The 24782-nt window shown below is 51.6% G+C and overlaps 1 protein-coding gene across 2 annotated transcripts in view; it reads left to right on the forward strand.

Moving 5' to 3' along the window:
* Positions 1-24782, forward strand: part of LOC139264214 (sodium- and chloride-dependent transporter XTRP3A-like) — an 86069-nt gene that overhangs the window by 13580 nt on the left and 47707 nt on the right. The window contains exons 2-6 of one of the 2 annotated variants that reach the window (XM_070880321.1): positions 2933-3073; positions 3182-3273; positions 5110-5337; positions 13585-13695; positions 17550-17791. In XM_070880321.1, coding sequence (XP_070736422.1) covers positions 2933-3073; positions 3182-3273; positions 5110-5337; positions 13585-13695; positions 17550-17791 — 814 coding nt within the window. The remainder of the gene's footprint in view (positions 1-2932; positions 3074-3181; positions 3274-5109; positions 5338-13584; positions 13696-17549; positions 17792-24782) is intronic. The other variant, XM_070880323.1, reaches the window with a different exon arrangement.

Consider the following 24782-nt stretch of genomic DNA (forward strand, 5'->3'; position numbering starts at 1 on the left):
ACAACCCTCTGGGAGAAGAAATTCCTTCTCAACTCGGTTTTAAATTGGCTCCACCGTATTTTGAGGCTGTGCCCCCTAGTTCTAGTCTCCCCGACCAGTGGAAACAACCTCTCTGCCTCTATCTTGTCTATCCCTTTCATGATTTTAAATGTTTCTATAAGATCACCACTTCTGAACTCCAACGAGTAAAGACCCAATTTACTCAATCTATCATCATAAGGTAACCCCCTCATCTCCGGAATCAGCCAAGTGAATCGTCTCTGTACCCCCTCCAAAGCTAGTATATCCTTCCTTAAGTAAGGTGACCAAAACTGCACGCAGTACTCCAGGTGTGGCCTCACTAATACCCTGTACAGTTGCAGCAGGACCTCCCTGCTTTTGTACTCCATCCCTCTCGCAATGAAGGCCAACATTCCATTTGCCTTCCTGTTTACCTGCTGCACCTACAAACTAACTTTTTGGGATTCATGCACAAGGATCCCCAGGTCCCTCTGCACCACAGCATGTTGTAATTTCTCCCCATTCAAATAATATTCCCTTTTACTGTTTTTTTTTTCCCGAGGTGGATGACCTCATATTTTCCGACATTGTATTCCATCTGCCAAACCTTAGCCCATTCGCTTAACCAATCTAAATCTCTTTGCAGCCTCTCTGTGTCCTCTACACAACCCGCTTTCCCACTAATCTTTGTGTCATCTGCAAATTTTGTTACACTACACTCTGTCCCCTCTTCCAGGTCATCTATGTATATTGTATAGTGACTCCAGACCCACAGCAATGTGGGTGGATCTGAAATGGCCCAGCGAGACACTTGGTTGTATAAAGTGGCTCACCACCACCCTCTCGAGGGCAATTAGGGATGGGCAATAAATGCTGGCATTGCCAGAGACGCCCACATCCCAGGAACGAATAAATTAAAAAAGATATCAGCCCACGGAACAAGAGGGACAAAATTCTGAATTATTCTACTGTTTTATTATGAGAAATGGGAGTGGCTTTTTTCTGTATGGGGCATACTTTGCTAATGTTGGACAACGGGTATATTATTCCGGATGCTCTACATTGCAAGCTATCGAAATTGGCAGCATTTATCGTACAATAGGTTCCAGGAGTCTTTCGGATGAGATGTTAAACCGAGGCCCCGCCTGCCCTCTCAGGTGGATGTAAAAGATCCCAGGCACTATTTGGAAGAAGAGCAGGGGAGTTATCCCCGGTGTCCTGGGGCCAATATTTATCCCTCAACCAACATCACTAAAATAGATTATCTGGTCATTATCACATTGCTGTTTGTGGGAGCTTGCTGTGCACAAATTAGCTGCCGCGTTTCCCACATTACAACAGTGACTACACTCCAAAAAGTACTTCATTGGCTGTAAAGCGCTTTGGGACGTCCGGTGGTCGTGAAAGGCGCTATATAAATGCAAGTCTGCTTTTCCTTTTATGAGTCAGTGTAGTTATCTATCAGGAGAATGCAGCAAATCATCAATAGGGACTGTGTTAAAAATAAAATGATGTCTTCTGACCAGTCTCGTACATGGAGATCAAATCTAACTCGTGGACACACCTCATGAGATTAATCCCTGGCACGAGATGGTTGTCCTATGAGGAGAGATTGAGTAGATTGGGCCGATACTCTCTGGAGTTTAGACGAATGAGAGGTGACCTCATTGAAACATACCAGATTCTGAGGGGGATTGACAGGGTAGGTGCTGAGAGGATGTTTCCCCCGGGCTGGAGAGTCTAGAACCAGGGGTCACAGTCTCAGGATAAGGGGTCGGCCATTTAGGACTGAGATGAGGAGGAATTTCTTCACTCAGAGGTTGGTGAATCTTTGGAATTCTCAGGCCCAGAGGGCTGTGGATGCTGAGTCGTTGAGTATATTCAAGGCTGAGATCGATAGATTTTTGGACTCTCGGGGAATCGAGGGATATGGGGATCGGGCGGGAAAGTGGAGTTGAGGTCGAAGATCAGCCGAATGGTGGAGCAGGCTCGAGGGGCCGAATGGCCGACTCCTGCTCCTAATTCTTATGTTCTTACATCTCTGCTCCTCTAATTCTGCCCTCTTGAGCATCCCTGATTATAATCGCTCCGCCTTCGGTGGCCATGCCTTCTGTTGCCTGGGCCCCAAGCTCTGGAACTCCCTCCCTAAACCTCTCCGCCTCTCTACCTCTCTTTCCTCCTTCAAGATGCTCCTTAAAACCGACCTCTTTGACCAAGCTTTTGGTCACCTGCCCTGATTTCTCCTCATGCAGCTCGGTGTCACATTTTGATTGACAATCGTTCCTGCGAAGTACCTTGGGACGTGTTACTACGTTAAAGGCGCTATATAAATGTAGATTGGTGTTGTTATATTGGAGAAAAGTCTTAAAGCAAGGGTAAATAGAGCAAAATTGGAAAAGGTAGCACAGCGGTTATATCACTGGGCCAGTAATCCCGAGACCTGGACTAATGATCTTGAGATCCGAGTTCAAATCCCACCACGGCAGCTGGGGAATTTAAATTCAGTCAATTAAATAAATCTGGAATTAAAAAGCCAGTGTCAGTAACAGTGACCATGTAATTACCGGATTGTCGTAAAAACCCATCTGGGAAGGAAATCTGCCACCCTTACCCGATATGTGACCCCAGACCCACAGCAATGTGGTTGACTCTGAAATGGCCCAGCGAGGCACTCCTTTGTAGCAAAATCATTACAAAGATGCATCACCACACGGACTGCAGCGGTTCAAGAAGGCGGCTCACCACCACCTTCTCAAGGGGCAGTTAGGATGGGCAATAAATGCCGGCCTTGCCAGTGACATCCACATCCCAGGAACAAATAAATAAAATAAAAAATATTAATAAACGGTAGTGTAAGCCATGTAGAAGATTAACAATTATAACGCCCGCCCGATTAGGTTTTCACGGCTAATTCTGTATTTATCTGTTACAGGTGGATTTATAGTTCCGTACCTCATAATGTTAGTTGTGGAAGGACTCCCATTGTTTTATCTGGAACTGACATTAGGACAATTGATGAGGAAGGGTAGCATTGGAGCTTGGAAGGCAGTCAACCCATATTTGATTGGCGTTGGTGCGTATCCTCTCACTTCGATTCCTTCTGTTGAAATTTACTCCAGTGAGACGACACATTGAGTTTGTTGAGTCACAATGTTTTTTCCCCAACCTCCCCAAACAACAGGTGCATCAAGTCTTGTTATATCATTCCTGGTCTCTGTCTACTACAATGCGATTGTTGCATGGAGCTTTTGGTATCTCTTTCATTCATTCGAGGTACGTACAAGTTCCACTTGTTGCATTAGTGTCAGCTGTGGCTCAGTGAGTAGCACCCTCGTTTCTGAGGTCAGAAGGTTGTGGGTTCAAGTCCCGCTCCAGGGACTTGAGCACAAAAATCTAGGCCGATGCTCCAGTGCAGTGCTGAGGGAGCGCCGCACTGTCGGAGGGGCAGTGCTGAGGAAGTGCCGCACTGTCGGAGGGGCAGTGCTGAGGAAGTGCCGTACTGTCGGAGGGGCAGTGCTGAGGAAGTGCCGCACTGTCGGAGGGGCAGTGCTGAGGAAGTGCCGTACTGTCGGAGGGGCAGTGCTGAGGAAGTGCCGTACTGTCGGAGGGGCAGTGCTGAGGAAGTGCCGCACTGTCGGAGGGGCAGTACTGAGGAAGTGCTGCACTGTCGGAGGGGCAGTGCTGAGGAAGTGCCGTACTGTCGGAGGGGCAGTGCTGAGGAAGTGCTGCACTGTCGGAGGGGCAGTACTGAGGAAGTGCCGTACTGTCGGAGGGGCAGTGCTGAGGAAGTGCTGCACTGTCGGAGGGGCAGTACTGAGGAAGTGCTGCACTGTCGGAGGGGCAGTACTGAGGAAGTGCTGCACTGTCGGAGGGGCAGTACTGAGGGAGTGCTGCACTGTCGGAGGGGCAGTACTGAGGAAGTGCTGCACTGTCGGAGGGGCAGTACTGAGGGAGTGCTGCACTGTCGGAGGGGCAGTACTGAGGAAGTGCTGTACTGTCGGAGGGGCAGTACTGAGGAAGTGCTGCACTGTCGGAGGGGCAGTGCTGAGGGAGTGCGGCACTGTCGGAGGGGCCATCTTTCGGATGATACGTTAAACTGAGGTCCCCGTCTGCTCTCTCAGGTGGATGTAAAATCGAGGGATATGGGGATCGGGCGGGAAAGTGGAGTTGAGGTCGAAGGTCAGCCGTGATCTTATTGAATGGCGGAGCAGGCTCGAGGGACTGTGTGTCCTACTCCTGCTACTAACTCTTATATTCTTAAATTGGCAAGGGGATGGAGTATAAAAGCAGAGAAGTCCTGCTACAACTGTACAGGGTATTGGTGAGGGCACACCTCGAGTATTGCGCGCAGTTTTGATCTCCTTATTTAAGGAGGGATATACTTGCATTGGAGGCTGTTCAGAGAAAGTTCACGAGGTTGATTCTGGAGATGAGGGGGTTGACTTATGAGGAAAGGTTGAGCAGGTTGGGCCTCTACTCATTGGAGTTCAGAAGAATGAGAGGTGATCTTATTGAAATGTATAAGATTATGAGGGGGTTTGACAAGGTGGATGCAGAGAGGATGTTTCCCGTTGTGGGGGAATCTAGAACTAGGGGGCACAGTTTCAGAATAAGGGGCCGCCCATTGAAAACTGAGATGAGGAGGAATTTCTTCTCTCAGAGGGTTGTAAATCTGTGGAATTCGCTGCCCCGGAGAACTGTGGAGGCTGGGACATCGATTGTCTGTCCCACCTGTGACAGAGACTGTAATTCCCGTATTGGACTGTTCAGTCACCTGAGAACTCACTTTCAGAGTGGAAGCAAGTCTTCCTCGATTCCGAGGGACTGCCTATGACGATGATGATTGAATATATTTAAGGTGGAGATAGACAGATTTTTGAGCGATAAGAGAGTAAAGGGTTATGGGGAGCGGGCGGGGAAGTTTAGTTGAGGCCAAGATCAGATTAGCCATGATCATATTGAATGGCGGTGCAGGCTCAAAGGGCCAAATGGCCTACTCCTGCACCTACTTTCTATGTTTAAGAAAAAGAGCATGGTGCATTAACCATGGGTAAAGGTTTTGCTCCCGTTAATAATTAGCATTTGTGTTTTCTTTCCCTAATTATGCAGAATCCTCTACCATGGGCCAGCTGTCCATTAAACAGCAACAACACTGGAATCATTGAAGAGTGTGCGAAAAGTTCCTCCACTGAATACTTCTGGTACAGAACGACGTTAAATATCTCTCCCACAATTGACGAAGCTGGCTCTTTGCACTGGGGGATAGTTCTGTGCCTTATACTCTCATGGCTTGTAGTCTACCTTTGCATTATCAGAGGAACTGAGTCAACGGGCAAGGTAACTATTGTTGAGCCTCATGGACTTTAGAAGCAGGTGCGTTCTAGTGCATAAAAAATGTGGAACGGCACTTTTAAAACATCTGCTGAGAGGATGTTTCCCCCGGGCTGGGGAGTCTAGAACCAGGGGTCACAGTCTCAGGATAAGGGGTCGGCCATTTAGGACTGAGATGAGGAGGAATTTCTTCACTCAGAGGGTGGTGAATCTTTGGAATTCTCTGCCCCAGAGGGCTGTGGATGCTGATTCGTTGAGTATATTCAAGGCGGAGATCGATCGATTTTTGGAGTCTCGGGGAATCGAGGGATCGGGCGGGAAAGTGGAGTTGAGGTCGAAGATCAGCCGTGATCTTATTGAATGGCGGAGCAGGCTCGAGGGGCCGAATGCTCCTAATTCTTGTGTTCTTATTTCCATGGGTCAGGGAACTTATAAACTTGCCATGTCCTAACTCGCACCGAGTCCCGCTCACCCATCACCCACTGTGCTCGCTGCCCCGTGTCCTAACTCGCACCGAGTCCCGCTCACCCATCACCTCCTGTGCTCGCTGCCCCGTGTCCTAACTCGCACCGAGTCCCACTCACCCATCACCCCCTGTGCTCGCTGCCCCGTGTCCTAACTCGCACCGAGTCCCACTCACCCATCATCCCCTGTGCTCGCTGACCCGTGTCCTAACTCGCACCGAGTCCCGCTCACCCATCACCCCCTGTGCTTGCTGCCCCGTGTCCGAACTCGCACCGAGTCCTGCTCACCCATCACTCCCTGTGCCCCGTGTCCTAACTCGCACCGAGTCCTGCTCACCCATCACCCCCTGTGCTCGCTGACCTACACTGGCTCCCGGTTAAGCAACGTCTTGATTTCAAAATTCTCATCCTTGTTTTCAAATTCCTCCATGGCCCTCGCCCCTCCCTATCTCTGTAATCTCCTCCAGCCCCACAATCCCCCGAGATGTCTGCGCTCCTCTAATTCTGCCCTCCTGAGCATCCCTGATTATAATTGCTCCACCATCGGTGGCCGTGCCTTCTGTTGCCTGGGCCCCAAGCTCTGGAACTCACTCGCTAAACCTCTCCGCCTCTCGACCTCTCTTTCCTCCTTCAAGACGCTCCTTAAAACCTCCATCTTTGACCAAGGGTCACCTGCGCTAATTTCTACATATACGGCTCGGTGTCAATTTTTTAATCTCACAATGTTTCTGTGATGCACCATGGGACGTTTCACTATGATAATTTTGCGGATTATTTATTTACGGTCGTGCTTTAACCCGAACCGTGTCTGTGGTCTGTGTCTGTAAGGTACATGTCATGTATATTATATTATTATATATAACTGTATTCTAACATGCTATACATGACTGTAATAAGATATGACCTGTAACCACCAGCATACCTTACCACCGGGGGTGCACTTGCAAGAGACAGGTATATAAGGACAGGCAAGTGCAGCATTCCAGAGCTGTGAAATAAAGGTGCAGGTCCAGCGTGACCTTGACTTCACTACATGCCTCGTGTGAATCTGTACTGAGTGGACAGGACTTTACAGTGGCGACGGGTTACGGGATTACAGAATCCACAGAATGGCGAACAACAGATCAGATGAAAAGTACAATGCGGGAGACAATTGGGAGGACTTTATAGAAAGGCTCCAGCAAAGCTTTGTAACCAAAGACTGGTCAGGCGACGATAAGGCAGACAAGAGAAGAGCCCATCTCTTGACCAGCTGTGGCTCGAAAACATTCGCTTTAATGACGGACCTGTTGGCACCCGAGAAACCAGAAAGCAAGTCATTTGAAGAATTGAGCACACTGGTAAGAGACCACCTGAAGCCAGCGAGCAGCCTACACATGGCCAGACACAGGTTCTACAGCTACAGAGGCTGTGTGGGCCAGAGCATACCCGACTTCGTGGCGGAACTTCGGAGGTTGGCTAGTTTATGTGAGTTCTCCGATGAACTGAGGAGAGAAATGCTGAGAGACTTTTTAATTGAAGGAATAGACCACGCAGGCATATTCCGAAAGCTCATAGAGACCAAGAACCTGACCTTAGAGGCAGCAGCACTGGTTGCACAGACATTCTTGGCAGGGGAAGAAGAAACGAGGTTGATTTACAATGCAGGTACGACAACTAACGAAATATCGGAACAAGAAGTTCACAGCACTAAACAAGCTGCTACCCCCACACACAGACAAAACCGGGAGAACAGGCTCTCGACAGCAGGCAGAGGCCATCAAGGGCCACAGGAACGACCGTTCACACCTCATCAACCCACAATGCGAGCAATCAACTACAAATTGAGAGAAGCTCAAGAGAGATCAGCCGGACGCAGCTCATTCTTTGGAAACATTTTGAACAATGGAACAGGTCTGTGCTGGAGGTGTGGGGGTGGGCACTTGTCAAGGGGATGTCGATTTCAGCAGACTGCAGAAATTGTGAATATACAAGGCATTTGGCCCGCATGTGCAAAAAAAGGGCAGCTCAGCTGGTATACGAATCGGATGGGTCGGAAAGCGGACCAGAAGATGGTGGGGTCAGTACCCAGGACACCGATGTACAGCGGGTCAACATGATCAATGGCCGCTGCTCCTACAACTGGACGCCTCCTATAATGATGAGGGTCCTACTCAACGGGATATCTGTCAACATGGAGCTGGATACAGGAGTGAGTCAATCTCTCATGGGCGCTCAACAATTTGAACAACTGTGGCCACATAAAAGAGACAGACCAAAACTCACAAGGGTCGACACCAAACTAAGGACCAATACCAAAGAAATCGTACCAGTCCTCGGCAGCGCCATGCTCTCTGTCACACACAAAGGGACAGTGAACCGACTTCCCCTGTGGATTATCCCCGGAGACCCCCCAGCACTGCTGGGGAGAAGCTGGCTGGCAAAACTAAACTGGAAATGGGATGATGTCCATGCCATGTCATTAGAGGAACGGACCTCCTGCTCAACAGTTATAAAGCGATTTGAACATTTCTTTCAGCCAGGTGTGGGCACTTTCAAAGGGGCCAAAGTCAAAATCTACATCACACAGGATGCTAGACCGGTCCATCACAAGGCCAGAGCTGTACCCTATGTGATGAGGGAAAAGATTGAACATGAACTAGACAGGCTTCTGCAGGAAGGCATTATATCACCTGTGGAATTTAGTGACTGGGCAAGTCCCATCGTCCCAGTCATGAAGCCTGATGGATCTGTACGAATCTGTGGGGAATACAAATCTATCATAAACAGAGTCTCCCTACAGGACCAATACCCACTGCCCAGAGCGGAGGACTTATTCGCCACATTGGCTGGAGGTAAACTTTTCTCAAAACTAGACCTCACATCTGCGTATATGACACAAGAATTGACCGAGGAATCCAAGCTACTCACCACCATCAACACACATCGAGGCCTTTTCATGTACAATCGATGCCCATTCGGCATCAGGTCGGCAGCTGCCATATTCCAGCGCAACATGGAGAGTCTGCTCAAGTCCATCCCGGGGACGGTTGTATTTCAAGACGACATACTTATCACGGGCAGGGACACCGATTCCCATCTCCATAATTTGGAGGAAGTACTAAAGCGGTTGGATCGGGTAGGCCTACGAGTCAAGAAATCCAAGTGCCTATTTCTCGCACCCGAGGTTGAATTTTTGGGCAGAAGGATTGCCGCTGATGGAATCCACCCAACAGAGTCCAAAACAGAAGCAATTCGCCTGGCACCCAGGCCCCGGAATGTCTCAGAACAGCGCGCCTTTCTCGGGCTACTCAATTACTTTGGGAACTTTATGCATAACTTAAGCACGCTGCTGGAGCCTCTCCACATGCTACTCAGGAAGGGGTGCGATTGGTTTTGGGGGGATGCCCAGGAACGCGCCTTCAATAAGGCACGCAACCTTCTGTGTTCCAACAGTGTTTTAACTTTCTTTGACCCAGGTAAAAAGCTAGTTCTCACATGCGATGCGTCAGCGTATGGGGTCGGGTGCGTTTTGCAACATGTCAATAGTGCTGGCAAATTACAACCCATAGCTTATGCCTCCAGGTCACTTTCGCGGGCGGAGCGCGGGTACGGAATGGTGGAGAAGGAGGCGCTCGCGTGCGTGTACGGTGTCAAAAAGATGCACCAATACCTTTTCGGGACCAAGTTCGCATTAGAAACCGACCACAAGCCCCTCACGTCCCTCCTATCCAAGAGCAAGGCAATAAACGCCAACGCCTCGGCGCGAATTCAATGGTGGGCACTCATGCTGGCGTCCTACGACTATACCATAAGGCACAGACCAGGCACAGACAACTGTGCTGACGCGCTCAGCAGGCTATCCCTGGTGACCACGGAAGGTTCTGACGAACAGGACTGTGAGATAGTCATGGCAATCAATGCCTTTGAGTCCACAGGTTCGCCCATGACGGCTCGCCAAATCAGAGACTGGACGGCCAGCGACCCCTCGTTATCCTTAGTAAAAAGATATGTCCTAACCGGTGACTGGGCAGAGGCTCGCGATGCCTGCCCCGAGGAATTAAAACCCTTTCACAGGCGCATGCATGAGCTATCACTACAAGCAGACTGCCTGATGTGGGGCAGCCGAGTAGTCATGCCTCTGCGAGGCAGAGAGACATTTGTCCAGGAGCTCCACCGCGAGCACCCGGGGATCGTTCTCATGAAGCCATAGCCAGATCCCATGTCTGGTGGCCTGGTATTGACGCGAACTTGGAGCTCTGCGTCCGAAGGTGCACCATTTGTGCCCAACTCAGCAATGCACCCAGGGAGGTTCCACTGAGCCCCTGGCCCTGCCCTACCAAACCGTGGTCGCGGGTGCACGAAGACTATGCGGGCCCATTCATGGGCAAAATGTTCCTCATAGTTGTAGATGCATTTTCAAAGTGGATCGAATGCACCATTTTAAACTCGAGCACAACCTCCACCACTGTGGAGAGCCTCGCAACCATGTTCGCAACGCATGGAATCCCTGACATATTGATCAGTGACAATGGTCCGTGCTTCACCAGCGCAGAATTCCAAGATTTTATAATTGACCACGGCATAAATCACGTCAAGACGGCACAATTCAAGCCGGCCTCCAACGGCCAGGCGGAGAGAGCAGTGCAAATCATTAAACAAGGCATGCTTAAAATCCAAGGTCCCACACTGCTGCTGGCATACAGATCTCGTCCGCACTCACTGACTGGGATCCCCCACGCGCAACTGTTGATGAAAAGGACTTTAAAAACAAGGCTCTCATTAATCCTCCCAGACATGCACGAAATCGTTGAGGCAAAGCGCCGTAAGCTGACTGAGTACCATGACAGAAATTCGAGGGGGAGATGGAATGAGATAGGGGACAAAGTGTTTGTGCTAAACTATGGCAGGGGTCCCAAATAGCTTTCAGGGACAGTAACGGGCAAGGAATAAAACAGGCTACTGGTTGTACAAATGGACAATGGCAAAACCTGCCGGAGGCACGTAGACCAAGTCAAAAGCAGATTTACCAACAACACTGCGGAACCAGAGGCAGACTACAATGTGGAACTCGCACCACACCTGGTGGACAGACAGAGGGAACAACCTGAGGAAAGGGCAATCCCAACAGACAGCCCAGGCGAGTCAACAACAATCACACCAATCGAAACAGACAGCCCAGGCGAGATACCAGCAACCACACCCAAAGAAAAACAGACACCAAGACAAACAACTGAACCACAACTCAGACGCTCCACGCGAGAGCGTAGACCACCTGAGAGACTGAACCTATAAAGACAATAAGACCTTGTGGGAGGGTGATGTCATGTATCTTACATTATTATATATAACTGTATCCCAACATGCTATACATGACTGTAATAAGATATGACCTGTAACCACCAGCATACCTTACCACCAGGGGTGCACTTGCAAGAGACAGGTATATAAGGACAGGTCTCAGGCAAGTGCAGCATTCCAGAGCTGTGAAATAAAGGGGCAGGTCCAGAGTGACCTTGACTTCACTACATGCCTCGTGTGAGTCTGTACTGAGGGGACAGGACTTTACAGTACAGAGCACACATTTTTATCTGGTCACGTAATACGCTGGTGTGAGTTTTGAATCCTGGCAGATACATTAGAGAAGTTAATATATTAATCATTTGAATAGTTCAGTGCTTATGAACCACAAGGGTGCCAGGTTAGTTTCGCAAGCCTCGCCTGCGTTTGAATACATTTCGCAGTGAGGTATATGTTGGGGAAAGGAGAGGGACATTTTCTTAATTCATTCACGAGATGCGGGCATTGCTAAGCCAACATTTATTGCCCGTCCCTAATTGCCCCTTGAGAAGGTGGTGGTGAGCTGCCTTATACAACCGAGTGTCTCGCTGGGCCATTTCAGAGGGCAATTAAGAGCCAACCACATTGCTGTGGGTCTGGAGTCACATATCGGCCAGACCGGGTAAGGGCGGCAGATTTCCTTCTCTAAAGGACATCAGTGAACCAGACGGGATTTTCTGACAATCCGGTAGTTACTTGGTCACCATTACTGACACCGGCTTTTTATTCCAGATTTATTTAATAAACTGAATTTAAATTCCCCAGCTGCCCGTGGTGGGATTTGAACCCACGTCTCCGGATCATTAGTCCAGGGCCTCTGGATTACTGGTCCAGTGACATCATCCATTATTATCATCATAGGCAGTCCCTTGGAATCGAGGAAGACTTGCTTCCACTCTAAAAATGAGTCCTTAGGTGGCTGAACAGTCCAATACGAGAGCCACAGTCCCTGTCACAGGTGGGACAGACAGTGGTTGAGGGAAAGGGTGGGTGGGACAGGTTTGCCGCACGCTCCTTCCGCTGCCTGCGCTTGGTTTCTGAATGCCACTACGCTACTGTATCTCCGCTAGACCGTCACAACTCACTGTATTTAAACAAAAATGTTTCCTCGTGTTGTCTCTAGTTCTTTAGCCAATCACCTTAACGTTTTCCCTTGGGTTACTGAGCTTTCTGTCACTTTCTCCTTCTTTACTCGATCGAAACTTTCATAGTTTTGAACACCAGTTCTGCTGCCCTGTGGCTAACTGTTCCTCACTCACAGTGATGTGCCCCCACTCTGTGCAGAGTCCTGGTCTCCTTATCCGTGGAAGGACATACTTGACTTGGAGGCGATGTAACGAAGGTTCACCAGACTGATTCCTGGGGTGTGAGGGTTGTCCTATGAGGAGAGATTGAGTAGATTGGGCTGATACTCTCTGGAGTTTAGACGAATGAGAGGTGACCTCATTGAAACATACAAGATTCTGAGGGGGATTGACAGGGTAGATGCTGAGAGGATGTTTCCCCCGGGCTGGGGAGTCTAGAACCAGGGGTCACAGTCTCAGGATAAGGGGTCGGCCATTTAGGATTGAGATGAGGAGGAATTTCTTCACTCAGAGGGTGGTGAATCTTTGGAATTCTCTGCCCCAGAGGGCTGTGGATGCTGAGTCGTTGAGTATATTCAAGGCTGAGATCGATAGATTTTTGGACTCTCGGGGAATCGAGGGATATGGGGATCGGGCGGGAAAGTGGAGTTCAGCCATGTTATAAAAAGAAAAGGATCTAGAGGCACTGGAGAGAGTGCGAGGATGATACCAGAAATGCGAGGGTATACATATCAGGAAAGGATGAACAGGCTGGGTCTCTTTACTCTTGAAAAAAGAAGGCTGAGGGGTGACCTAATAGAGGTCTTCAAATGAGGAAAGGTTTTGATCGAGTGGATACAGAGAGAATGTTTCCACTTGTGGGGAAGAGCATAACTAGAGGCCATCAATATAAGATAGTCACCCAGAAACCCAATGGGGAATTCAGAAGAAACTTCTTTACCCAGAGAGCGGTGAGAATGTGGAACTCGCTGCCACAGGGAGGGGTTGAGGGGAATAGTATCGATGTATTTAAGGGGAGGCTGGACAAGCATATGGGGGAGAAGGGAATAGAGGGTTATGCTAATAGACTTAGGTGAGGAAAGACGGGAGGAGGCTCGAGTGGAGCATAAACACCGGCACGGACTGGTTGGGCCCAATGGTCTGTTTCTGGGCCGTATATCCCGTGTAATCCTGTATCTGGGGAGAGCGAGTTGGAAAATCCTGGCCCTTGAGTACGTGATTGTGCATCCTCCTCATCGGCAGTGCCCAGGGATGGAATCCTCCCAAACATCCCAGCACTCCGTGTAATGGGTAGGGCACCATTGGACTGTTTAACCACTCTGTGCGAGCTAACACTGAGTGTGACTTGTGAAGGGCTGATCCTAATGTATCTCTCTGTGACACAGGTGGTCTATGTAACGGCATCCTTCCCGTACCTGGTGCTGCTGATTTATCTGTTCCGAGGGGTAACGCTGCACGGTGCCGGCAATGGACTCCTCTACATGTTCACTCCAAAGGTAATGCTTCACAGCCTCTTCCAAAATAACTTTTGTTTCAGGTCGATATTCTCATTGGTTAAATTCTCTGATCTGTTCCATTGAAAGTCAGCAATTCTTCCTCAATATAAAGTTGTGCATTTCTATAGCGCCTTTCACGGCCACTGGACGTCCCAAAGCCCTTTACAGCCAATGAAGTACTTTATGGAGTGTAGTCACTGTTGTAATGTGGGAAACGTGGCAGCCAATTTGTGCACAGCAAGCTCCCACAGACAACCGTGTGATAATGACCAGATAATCTGTTTTAGTGATGTTGATTGAGGGATAAATATTGGCCCCAGGACACCGGGGAGAACTCCCCTGCTCTTCTTCGAAATAGTGTCATGGGATCTTTTACATCCACCTGAGAGAGCAGAGGGGGCCTCAGTTTAATGTCTGATCCGGAAGCTGCTGGGGGGGGGGGGTGCGTGGGCCCAAGCTTTGGTAGTCTAGGCCTGTCCAGAGACAACGGCCTGTGCAGACCAGACAGAGTTCTCGAGGGAAGGTAGTGACACAGTTCGTGTCACGTTCCTGCGGCGAGATTTGAAATGGAGTTCCATTGTGGGATGGTTTTTGGGGCATTGCGGGGGGGGTTGGGGTGGGGGCAGGGAGGGGGGGGGGGCGGGGGCGGTGGGTGGGGGGTGCAGGGGTCTGGGGGGGGGGCTGTGCAACATGACGCTGCAGAATCCTTCTCGGCCACTGTGGGACGGCACCCACCAAACATAGAAACATAGAAACATAGAAAATAGGTGCAGGAGTAGGCCATTCGGCCCTTCTAGCCTGCACCGCCATTCAATGAGTTCATGGCTGAACATGAAACTTCAATACCCCAGTCCTGCTTTCTCACCATACCCCTTGATCCCCCGAGTAGTAAGGACTACATCTAACTCCTTTTTGAATATATTTAGTGAATTGGCCTCAACAACTTTCTGGGGTAGAGAATTCCACAGGTTCACCACTCTCTGGGTGAAGAAGTTTCTCCTCATCTCGGTCCTAAATGGCTGACCCCTTATCGTTAGACTGTGACCCCTGGTTCTGGACTTCCCCAACATTGGGAACATTCTTCCTGCATCTAACCTGTCCAGTTCCGTCAGAATTTTAATTTTAAACATTTCTATGAGATCCCCTCTCATTCTTCTGAACTCCATTGAACACAAGCCCAGTTGATCCAGTCTTTCTTGATATGTCATTCCCGGGAATCACTGCGGCAAGCAGGCCACTCACTGAAGCTCCGGTTTGTCGGGGTCATTAGTTTTATTTCTTACACTTTGGAATGCAGGCCGTGCCAAGCGAGAGGCCTCCGACACTTGTGCTCCAACAAGTGCAGCTCACCACTAGTATGTCCCAACTCCCCCGTGAATAGAAAGGGCCAACACTTCCATTCCCCAACACGGAGTGTCCAAACCAGACCAAGAACCGTGAAGCAGGACCCTAAGGTTGTGACTCCGAGGCGAGAGAGAGAGAGAGAGAGAGAGAGAGGAGAGAGAGAGAGAGAGAGTGCTGCCCGCTGATCCACGGGCTGACACATCAGGGTCATTTTTCAACCTTTCAGGTGGCAGCTTAAGATTTGCGGTACGCGGAAGGCTCGGCCTCTTGGACCTGGGCTGACCCCAAAGCCTCAGGAGTTCAGCGGAACTGCGAAGAAAAGACAAAATACATTTTTCTCAGCCTTTTTCCAATCTTCGGGCAGACTGGAACCCTGCCTCTCCGGCATGTCACCAAGCTGCAACTGGAAACTCGGACTGTAGGAATTCAAACTTGGCTGGGATTCAGTGGAAGGCAAACCAGTCACCCCTACCCCCGTAAGTGCTCTAAATTTGCCCTAAAAAGCACAATAGTGAAGGAATATCCTGGGAAATTGCCGAATTAAAGGCAGCAACCTAAAAGGGCAGCTTTCAAAACTTAATGTACCTTGAAGCACCTCAACCGTGAGAAGGTGAAGGGCATTCTCTGACTCTCAGTTGATTTAAGAGTCAATGGCAGTTGTGGCACTCAAAGAAAGAAAGACTTGCATTTCTATAGCGCCTTTCACGACCACCGGACCGACTCAAAGAGCTTTCCAGCCAATGAAGCATTTTTTCGAGTGCGGTCATTGTTGTAATGTGGGAAACCAGCTGCGCACAGCAAGCTCCCACACACAGCAACGTGATAATGACCGGATAATCTGTTTTTGTGATGTTGATTGAGGATGAAATATTCCAGAAATCGCTCCTGTGGTCAGTTACAGTGGCCAATTTTTAAATAAAATTGTACTGAATTCAATTGTAGTTTATTCTGTTCATTGCGTCCCTTCTAATTGGTGGTTTTAGAGGACATTGTGAGTGGCTCCGCCTGTCACTTTAATTCCCCGCTCCACTCTCACTCTGACCTCTCCGTCCTCGGCCTCCGACACTGTTCCACCGGGGCAACGCAAGCTCGAGGAACGGCACCTCATCTTTCGTTTGGGCACTTTACAGCCTCTGGACTCAACATTGAGTTCAACAATTTCAGGGCGTAACCCCGGCCCATATTATTTCCCACAGCAGCTGTTGCTGATTCTGCCATCCCCATTTACACCCCATCTTGTCCCATTACCATCTCCTTTTGCCTCGCACCACCATCCCTTTTGTCTCTCTAATCTCTCCTGCCTTCCACCCAATCACAGACCTTCCCTTTTGTTCCTCCCTCCCCTCCCCCCCTTTCCCAGCCCCCGCACTCGCTTAAAAACCTGTCACGTCTCCGACTTTTCCCAGTTCTGACGCAGTGTCACAGACCCGAAACGTTAACTCTGTTTCTCTCCCCACAGACGCTGCCCGACCCGCTGAGTGTTTCCAGCATTTTCTGTTCTTATTTCAGATCTGTAGAAACATAGAAAATAGGTGCAGGAATAGGCCATCCGGCCCTTCGAGCCTGCACCACCATTCAATATAATCATGGCTGATCATTCACCTCAGTACGCCTTTCCTGCTTTCTCTCCATACCCCTTGATCCCCCTAGTAGTAAGGACTACATATAACTCCTTTTTGAATATATTTAGTGAATTGGCCTCAACAACTTTCTGTGGTAGAGAATTCCACAGGTTCACCACTCTCTGGGTGAAGAAGTTTCTCCTCATCTCGGTCCTAAATGGCTTACCCCTTATCCTTAGACTGTGACCCCTGGTTCTGGACTTCCCAACATTGGGAACATTCTTCCTGCATCTAACCTGTCCAATCCCGTTTTATATGTTTCTATGTGATCCCCTCTCATTCTTCTAAATTCCAGTGAATATAAGCCTAGTCGATCCAGTCTTTCTTCCTATGTCAGTCCTGCCATCCCGGGAATCAGTCTGGGTATTTTGCTTTTGTAATTGAAAAAAAACTAGTTCTCGGGATGTGGGCGTCGCTGGCAAGGCCGGCATTTATTGCCCATCCCTAATTGCCCCTTGAGAAGGTGGTGGTGAGCCGCCTTCTTGAACCGCTGCAGTCCGTGTGGTGAAGGTGCTCCCACAGTGCTGTTAGGGAGGGAGTTCCAGGATTGTGACCCAGCGACGATGAAGGAACGGCCGATATATTTCCCAGTCGGGATGGTGTGTGACTGGGAGGGGAACGTGGAGGTGGTGGTGTTCCCATGCGCCTGCTGCCCTTGTCCTTCTAGGCGGTAGAGGTCGTGGGTTTTCCCCGATCCTCGATTTTGCGTGTCCTTCCAAAAGGATAAGCCAGTTTAGAATGGCGATCGATTTTAATATTGCTCAGCTATTTCGGAAGCGAGTGCCGTTAATTTATAAGCGCAGCCTGTAGTGTACGGCGAGATTTAACGTGGGTTGTTGTTACGATGTGCTCACTCTCACGCTCGACCTTGCTGTCTGCCTCTCTCAGATTGAACAACTGATGGACCCGAAATCCTGGATTGATGCGGCCACACAGATCTTCTACTCGCTGGGTCTGGGATTTGGCAGTCTGATCGCATTCGCTAGCTACAACCAGACGAACAACAACTGTGAGAAACAAGCAGTTATCATTGCTTTAATTAACAGTCTGACATCCATATTTGCCAGCGTTGTCACTTTTTCCATATATGGTTTCAAAGCTACATTTAATTATGAAAACTGCCTCGACAGGTAAGAATATGTTGTAGGGAAAATCGCGCTCTCGCGCTCTGCCACTCTGTCTCTCTCCTCCTCGCCCCTAATTACTTGTTCTCTCACTCTCTCTTTCCTGCTCTCTCACGTTCCCATCATTTCTCCGACACCCTTTCCCCATGTGCACCTCTTCCCTTCCACTCTAAAAGTGAGTTCTCAGGTGACTGAACAGTCCAATTCAGGAATTACAGTCTCTGTCGCAGGTGGGACAGACAGGTTGAAGGAAAGGGTGGGTGGGGAGTCTATACTACATACTATGTACAGCAGACACCTCAAACCGTTGGAGAAATACCACCAGCGCTGCCTCCGCAAGATCCTACAAATCCCCTGGGAGGACAGACGCACCAACGTCAGCGTCCTCGAGCAGGCCAACATCCCCAGCATCGAAGCACTGACCGCACTCGACCAGCTCCGCTGGGCAGGGCCACATTGTCCCCATGCCAGACACAAGACTCCCAAAGCAAGCTCTCTACTCGGAACTCCTTCACGGCAAACGAGCCAAAGGTGGGAACGGAACATAAACATAAGAACATAAGAATTAGGAACAGGAGTAGGCCATCTAGCCCCTCGAGCCTGCTCCGCCATTCAACAAGATCATGGCTGATCTGGCCGTGGACTCAGCTCCACTTACCCGCCCTCTCCCCGTAACCCTTAATTCCCTTATTGGTTAAAAATCCATCCATTTGTGATTTGAATACATTCAATGAGCTAGCCTCAACTGCTTCCTTGGGCAGAGAATTCCACAGATTCACAACCCTCTGGGAGAAGAAATTCCTTCTCAACTCGGTTTTAAATTGGCTCCCCCGTATTTTGAGGCTGTGCCCCCTAGTTCTAGTCTCCCCGACCAGTGGAAACAACCTCTCTGCCTCTATCTTGTCTATCCCTTTCATGATTTTAAATGTTTCTATAAGATCACCCCTCATCCTTCTGAACTCCAAGGAGTAAAGACCCAGTCTGCTCAATCTATCATCATAAGGTAACCCTCTCATCTCCGGAATCAGCCTAGTGAATCATCTCTGTACCCCCTCCAAAGCTAGTATATCCTTCCTTAAGTAAGGTGACCAAAACCTAACGCAGTACTCCAGGTGCGGCCTCACCAATACCCTGTACAGTTGCAGCAGGACCTCCCTGCTTTTGTACTCCATCCCTCTCGCAATGAAGGCCAACATTCCATTCGCCTTCCTGATTACCTGCTGCACCTGCAAACTAACTTTTTGGGATTCATGCACAAGGACCCCCAGGTTCCTCTGCACCGCAGCATGTTGTAATTTCTCCCCATTCAAATAATATTCCCTTTTACTGTTTTTTTTTTCCAAGGTGGATGACCTCACATTTTCCAACATTGTATTCCATCTGCCAAACCTTAGCCCATTCGCTTAACCTATCTAAATCTCTTTGCAGCCTCTCTGCATCCTCTACACAACCCGCTTTCCCACTAATCTTTGTGTCATCTGCAAATTTTGTTGCACTACACTCTGTCCCCTCTTCCAGGTCATCTATGTATATTGTAAACAGTTGTGGTCCCAGCACTGATCCCTGTGGCACACCACTAACCACCGATTTCCAACCCGAAAAGGACCCATTTATCCCGACTCTCTGCTTTCTGTTAGCCAGCCAATTCTCTATCCATGCTAATACATTTCCTCTGACTCCGCGTACCTTTATCTTCTGCAGTAACCTTTTGTGTGGCACCTTATCGAATGCCTTTTGGAAATCTAAATACACCACATCCATCGGTACACCTCTATCCACCATGCTCGTTATATCCTCAAAGAATTCCAGTAAATTAGTTAAACATGATTTCCCTTCATGAATCCATGTTGCATCTGCTTGATTGCACTATTCCTATCTAGATGTCCCGCTATTTCTTCCTTAATGATAGCTTCAAGCATTTTTCCCACTACAGATGTTAAACTAACCGGCCTATAGTTACTTGCCTTTTGTCTGCCCCCTTTTTTAAACAGAGGTGTTACATTAGTTGCTTTCCAATCCGCTGGTACCTCTCCAGAGTCCAGAGAATTTTGGTAAATTATAACGAATGCATCTGCTATAACTTCCGCCATCTCTTTTAATACCCTGGGATGCATTTCATCCGGACCAGGGGACTTGTCTACCTTGAGTCCCATTAGCCTATTCAGCACTACCCCACTAGTGATAGTAATTGTCTCAAGGTCCTCCCTTCCCACATTCCCATGACCAGTAATTTTTGGCATGGTCTTTGTGTCTTCCACTGTGAAGACCGAAGCAAATTGTTATAAGCAAATGTTACAAGGACACCCTCAAAGCCTCCCTGATAAAGTGCGACATCCCCACTGACACCTGGGAGTCCCTGGCCAAAGACCGCCCTAAGTGGAGAAAGTGCATCTGGGAGGGCGCTGAGCACCTCGAGTCTCATCGCCGAGAGCATGCAGAAACCAAGCGCAGGCAGCGGAAGGAGCGTGCGGCAAACCAGTCCCACCCTCCCTTTCCCTCAACCACTGTCTGTCCCACCTGTGACAGAGACTGTAATTCCTGTATTGGACTGTTCAGTCACCTGAGAACTCACTTTTAGAGTGGAAGCAAGTCTTCCTCGATTCCGAGGGACTGCCTATGATGATGATGATGATTGCGGATACTCCTTTAATATAACAGTGTCAGAAGATTGTACCACTTTAGTTGTTTTGAAAGCATTATCTTTGTAGTTTGATCGAAGAGCAGTCAATAAACTGAGTGCCTTCATTGCATAACTTGTCTTGAGAAACCTGAGACAGCGAGATAAAAATATACACAAATGATCCATAAAATGATTACATATTAGCAAACAACAAGATCAACTTGTATTTTTATAGTGCCTTTAACATAGTAAAACGTCCCACGGTGCTTCACAGGAAAAGAAAACTTAAAGAAAGACTTGCATTTATATAGCGCCTTTCACGACCACCGGTCATTCCAAAGTGTTTTACAGCCAATGAAGTACATTTGGAGTGTCATCACTGTTGTAATGTGGGAAAGGAGCCATTATCAAACAGAATTTGACACCGAGCTGCATAAGTAGAAATTAGGGCAGGTGACCAAAAGTTTGGTCAAAGAGATAGGTTTTAAGGAGCGTCTTAAAAGGAGAAGAGAGAGGTAGAGAGGCGGAGAGGTTTAGGGAGGGAGTTCCAGAGCTTGGGGCCCAGGCAACAGAAGGCACGGCCACCGATGGTGGAGCGATTATAATCAGGGATGGTGAGGAGGGCAGAATTAGAGGAGTGCAGACATCTCGGGGGGTTGTGAGGCTGGAGGGTGTAATAGACTATTAAACTGACCAGAATATAGACCGTTTAATTCAATGCATATTAGGAGAATAACTGCCTTAGGAGCTTTGTGGTGGTGAGTGCAGAGCCATGGAGTAAGGGTTTTATTGTGATAGTGTGAAGGTGGATTAGTGGACACTGTATTGTGAGATCCTGACATAAGCAACACATGTCTTAGAGAGTTCATGATCATCAGAGGCGGTCCCTCGAACGAGGATGACTTGCTTCCATATGGGCTCACAGGTGTTTCGATGAAGGACCTGATGTTCCAGTCCTGAACTCCAATTGAAGGGTGGAAGATGCCTGTGCGTGGATTGTTTTAACGTGGGGTGACCGTTGCACACCAGCCACCACACGGGGCTTGACAGAGCGAGGTCTTGGTCCAGTGGCAATGGTTAACCAGGACGACTGGAGACCAGCTCTGCTGCACGGACCTAGTGCGCTCACATATCGCAGTGTGGGCTGGGCCCGTGCTGTCCCTGGGCCCTCGCCTCTCCTGGGCCCCGAACCCTCATTCACCGCACCTTCGCCACGATCCCTCTCCGCTCCTCCACTATAAAAATACTCGCCGCACCTCCGCACCAAACATTTAACGCTCCGCCACCGGGATCTCTCACCGCTCCGCCACCGCGATCTCTCGCCGCTGCTCCGCATCAAACATTCGCCGCTTCTCCGTCACGATCTGTCGCCGCTCCTCCGCACCAAACATTCGCCGCACCTTCGTCACGATCTCTCGCCGCTCCTCCGCCATGATCGCCCGCCGCTCCTCCACCCCGATCTCTCGCCGCTCCTCCACCATGATCTCTCGCCGCTCCTCCACCATGATCTCTGGCCGCTCCTCCACCACGATCTCTCGCCGCTCCTCCACCATGATCTCTCGCCGCTCCTCCACCACGGTCTCTCGCCGCTCCTCCACCATGATCTCTGGCCGCTCCTCCACCACGATCTCTCGCCGCTCCTCCACCATGATCTCTGGCCGCTCCTCCACCACGATCTCTCGCCGCTCCTCCACCATGATCTCTGGCCGCTCCTCCACCACGATCTCTCGCCGCTCCTCCGCCCCGATCTCTCGCCGCTCCTCCACCATGATCTCTCGCCGCTCCTCCGCCCCGATCTCTCGCCGCGCCTCCGCCCCGATCTCTCGCCGCTCCTCCGCCCCGATCTCTCGCCGCTCCTCCGCCCCGATCTCTCACCGCTCCTCCGCCATGATCTCTCGCCGCTCCTCCACCACGATCTCTCACCGCTCCTCCACCACGATCTCTCGCCGCTCCTCTGCCGCGATCTCTCGCCGCACCTTCGTCTCGATCTCTCGCCGCACCTTCGTCACGATCTCTCGCCGCTCCTCCGCCGCGATCTCTCACCGCTCCTCCGCACCAAACATTCGCCGCTCCGCCACCGCGATCTCTCGCCGCTCCTCCGCCCCGATCTCTCGCCGCACCTTCGTCACGATCTCTCGCCGCTCCTCCGCCCCGATCGCTCGCCGCTCCTCCGCCCCGATCTCTCGCCGCTCCTCCGCCCCGATCTCTCGCCGCTCCTCCGCCCCGATCTCTCGCCGCTCCTCCGCCGCGATCTCTCGCCGCTCCTCCGCCGCGATCTCTCGCCGCACCTTCGTCATGATCTCTCGCCGCTCCTCCGCCACCGCGATCTCTCGCCGCTCCTCCGCCCCGATCTCTCGCCGCTCCTCCGCCCCGATCTCTCGCCGCTCCTCCGCCACCGCGATCTCTCGCCGCACCTTCGTCACGATCTCTCGCCGCTCCTCCGCCCCGATCTCTCGCCGCTCCTCCGCCCCGATCTCTCGCCGCTCCTTCGCCCCGATCTCTGGCCGCTCCTCCGCCCCGATCTCTCGCCGCTCCTCCGCCCCGATCTCTCGCCGCTCCTTCGCCCCGATCTCTCGCCGCTCCTCCGCCCCGATCTCTCGCCGCTCCTCCGCCCCGATCTCTCGCCGCTCCTCCGCCCCGATCTCTCGCCGCTCCTCCGCCGCGATCTCTCGCCGCACCTTCGTCGTGATCTCTCGCCGCTCCTCCGCCCCGATCTCTCGCCGCTCCTCCGCCACGATCTCTCGCCGCTCCTCTGCCGCGATCTCTCGCCGCACCTTCGTCGCGATCTCTCGCCGCTCCTCCGCCCCGATCTCTCGCCGCACCTTCGTCACGATCTCTCGCCGCTCCTCTGCCGCGATCTCTCGCCGCTCCTCCGCCCCGATCTCTCGCCGCTCCTCCGCCCCGATCTCTCGCCGCTCCTCCGCCCCGATCTCTCGCCGCTCCTCCGCCCCGATCTCTCGCCGCTCCTCCGCCCCGATCTCTCGCCGCTCCTCCGCCCCGATCTCTCGATACTCCTCCGCCCCGATCTCTCGCCGCTCCTCCGCCACGATCTCTCGCCGCTCCTCCGCCCCGATCTCTCGCCGGACCTTCGCCCCGATCTCTCGCCGCTCCTCCGCCGCGATCTCTCGCCGTTCCTCCTCCGCCCCGATCTCTCGCCGCTCCTCCGCCACGATCTCTCGCCGCTCCTCCGCCCCGATCTCTCGCCGCTCCTCCGCCCCGATCTCTCGACACTCCTCCGCCCCGATCTCTCGCCGCTCCTCCGCCACGATCTCTCGCCGCTCCTCCGCCCCGATCGCTCGCCGCTCCTCCGCCCCGATCTCTCGATACTCCTCCGCCCCGATCTCTCGCCCCTCCTCCGCCCCGATCTCTCGCCGCACCTTCGCCCCGATCTCTCGCCCCTCCTCCGCCCCGATCTCTCGCCGCTCCTCCGCCCCGATCTCTCACCCCTCCTCCGCCCCGATCTCTCGCCCCTCCTCCGCCCCGATCTCTCGCCGCTCCTCCGCCCCGATCTCTCGCCGCTCCTCCGCCCCGATCTCTCGCCGCTCCTCCGCCCCGATCTCTCGCCGCTCCTCCGCCCCGATCTCTCGCCGCTCCTCCGCCCCGATCTCTCGCCGCTCCTCCGCCCCGATCTCTCGCCGCTCCTCCGCCACGATCTCTCGCCGCTCCTCCGCCGCGATCTCTCGCCGCACCTTCGCCCCGATCTCTCGCCGCTCCTTCGCCCCGATCTCTCGCCCCTCCTCCGCCCCGATCGCTCGCCGCTCCTCCGCCCCCATCTCTCGCCGCTCCTCCGCCCCCATCTCTCGCCGCTCCTCTGCCACAAAACACTCGTCGCACCTCTGCCAGGATCACCCACCGAATCTCAGCCACGATCCCTCATCGCTCCTCTGCCCCGATCACTCGCCGCAAGTCCGCCATGACCTTCCCGCTCCTCTGCTGTACCAGGGCCCCACCGAAGCTCCTGCCCACGCTCCAAACGCCGACCTGAGTCCTGATAACGTCACCGTGTCGCCCACCTCGAAGCCGTTGCACATTTGGAGTGGCTCGTGCTGGAAGCTGCCGTGGCTTCAGCGCTTCCTTTAGCCCTGACCATCGTGGGCCACCCTGACCATCGTGGGCCACCCTGACCATCGTGGGCCACCCTGACCATCGTGGGCCGCCCTGACCATCGTGGGCCGCCCTGACCATCGTGGGCCACCCTGACCATCGTGGGCCACCCTGACCATCGTGGGCCACCCTGACCATCGTGGGCCACCCTGACCATCGTGGGCCACCCTGACCATCGTGGGCCACCCTGACCATCGTGGGCCACCCTGACCTCCGCAGGTCGGGGCTATAAATGGAGCGAGCTTCAACAGCTTACAGCGTGAGCGGACACAA

This window comes from Pristiophorus japonicus, chromosome 5, assembly GCF_044704955.1.
Source record: "Pristiophorus japonicus isolate sPriJap1 chromosome 5, sPriJap1.hap1, whole genome shotgun sequence".
NCBI lineage: Eukaryota > Metazoa > Chordata > Chondrichthyes > Pristiophoridae > Pristiophorus > Pristiophorus japonicus.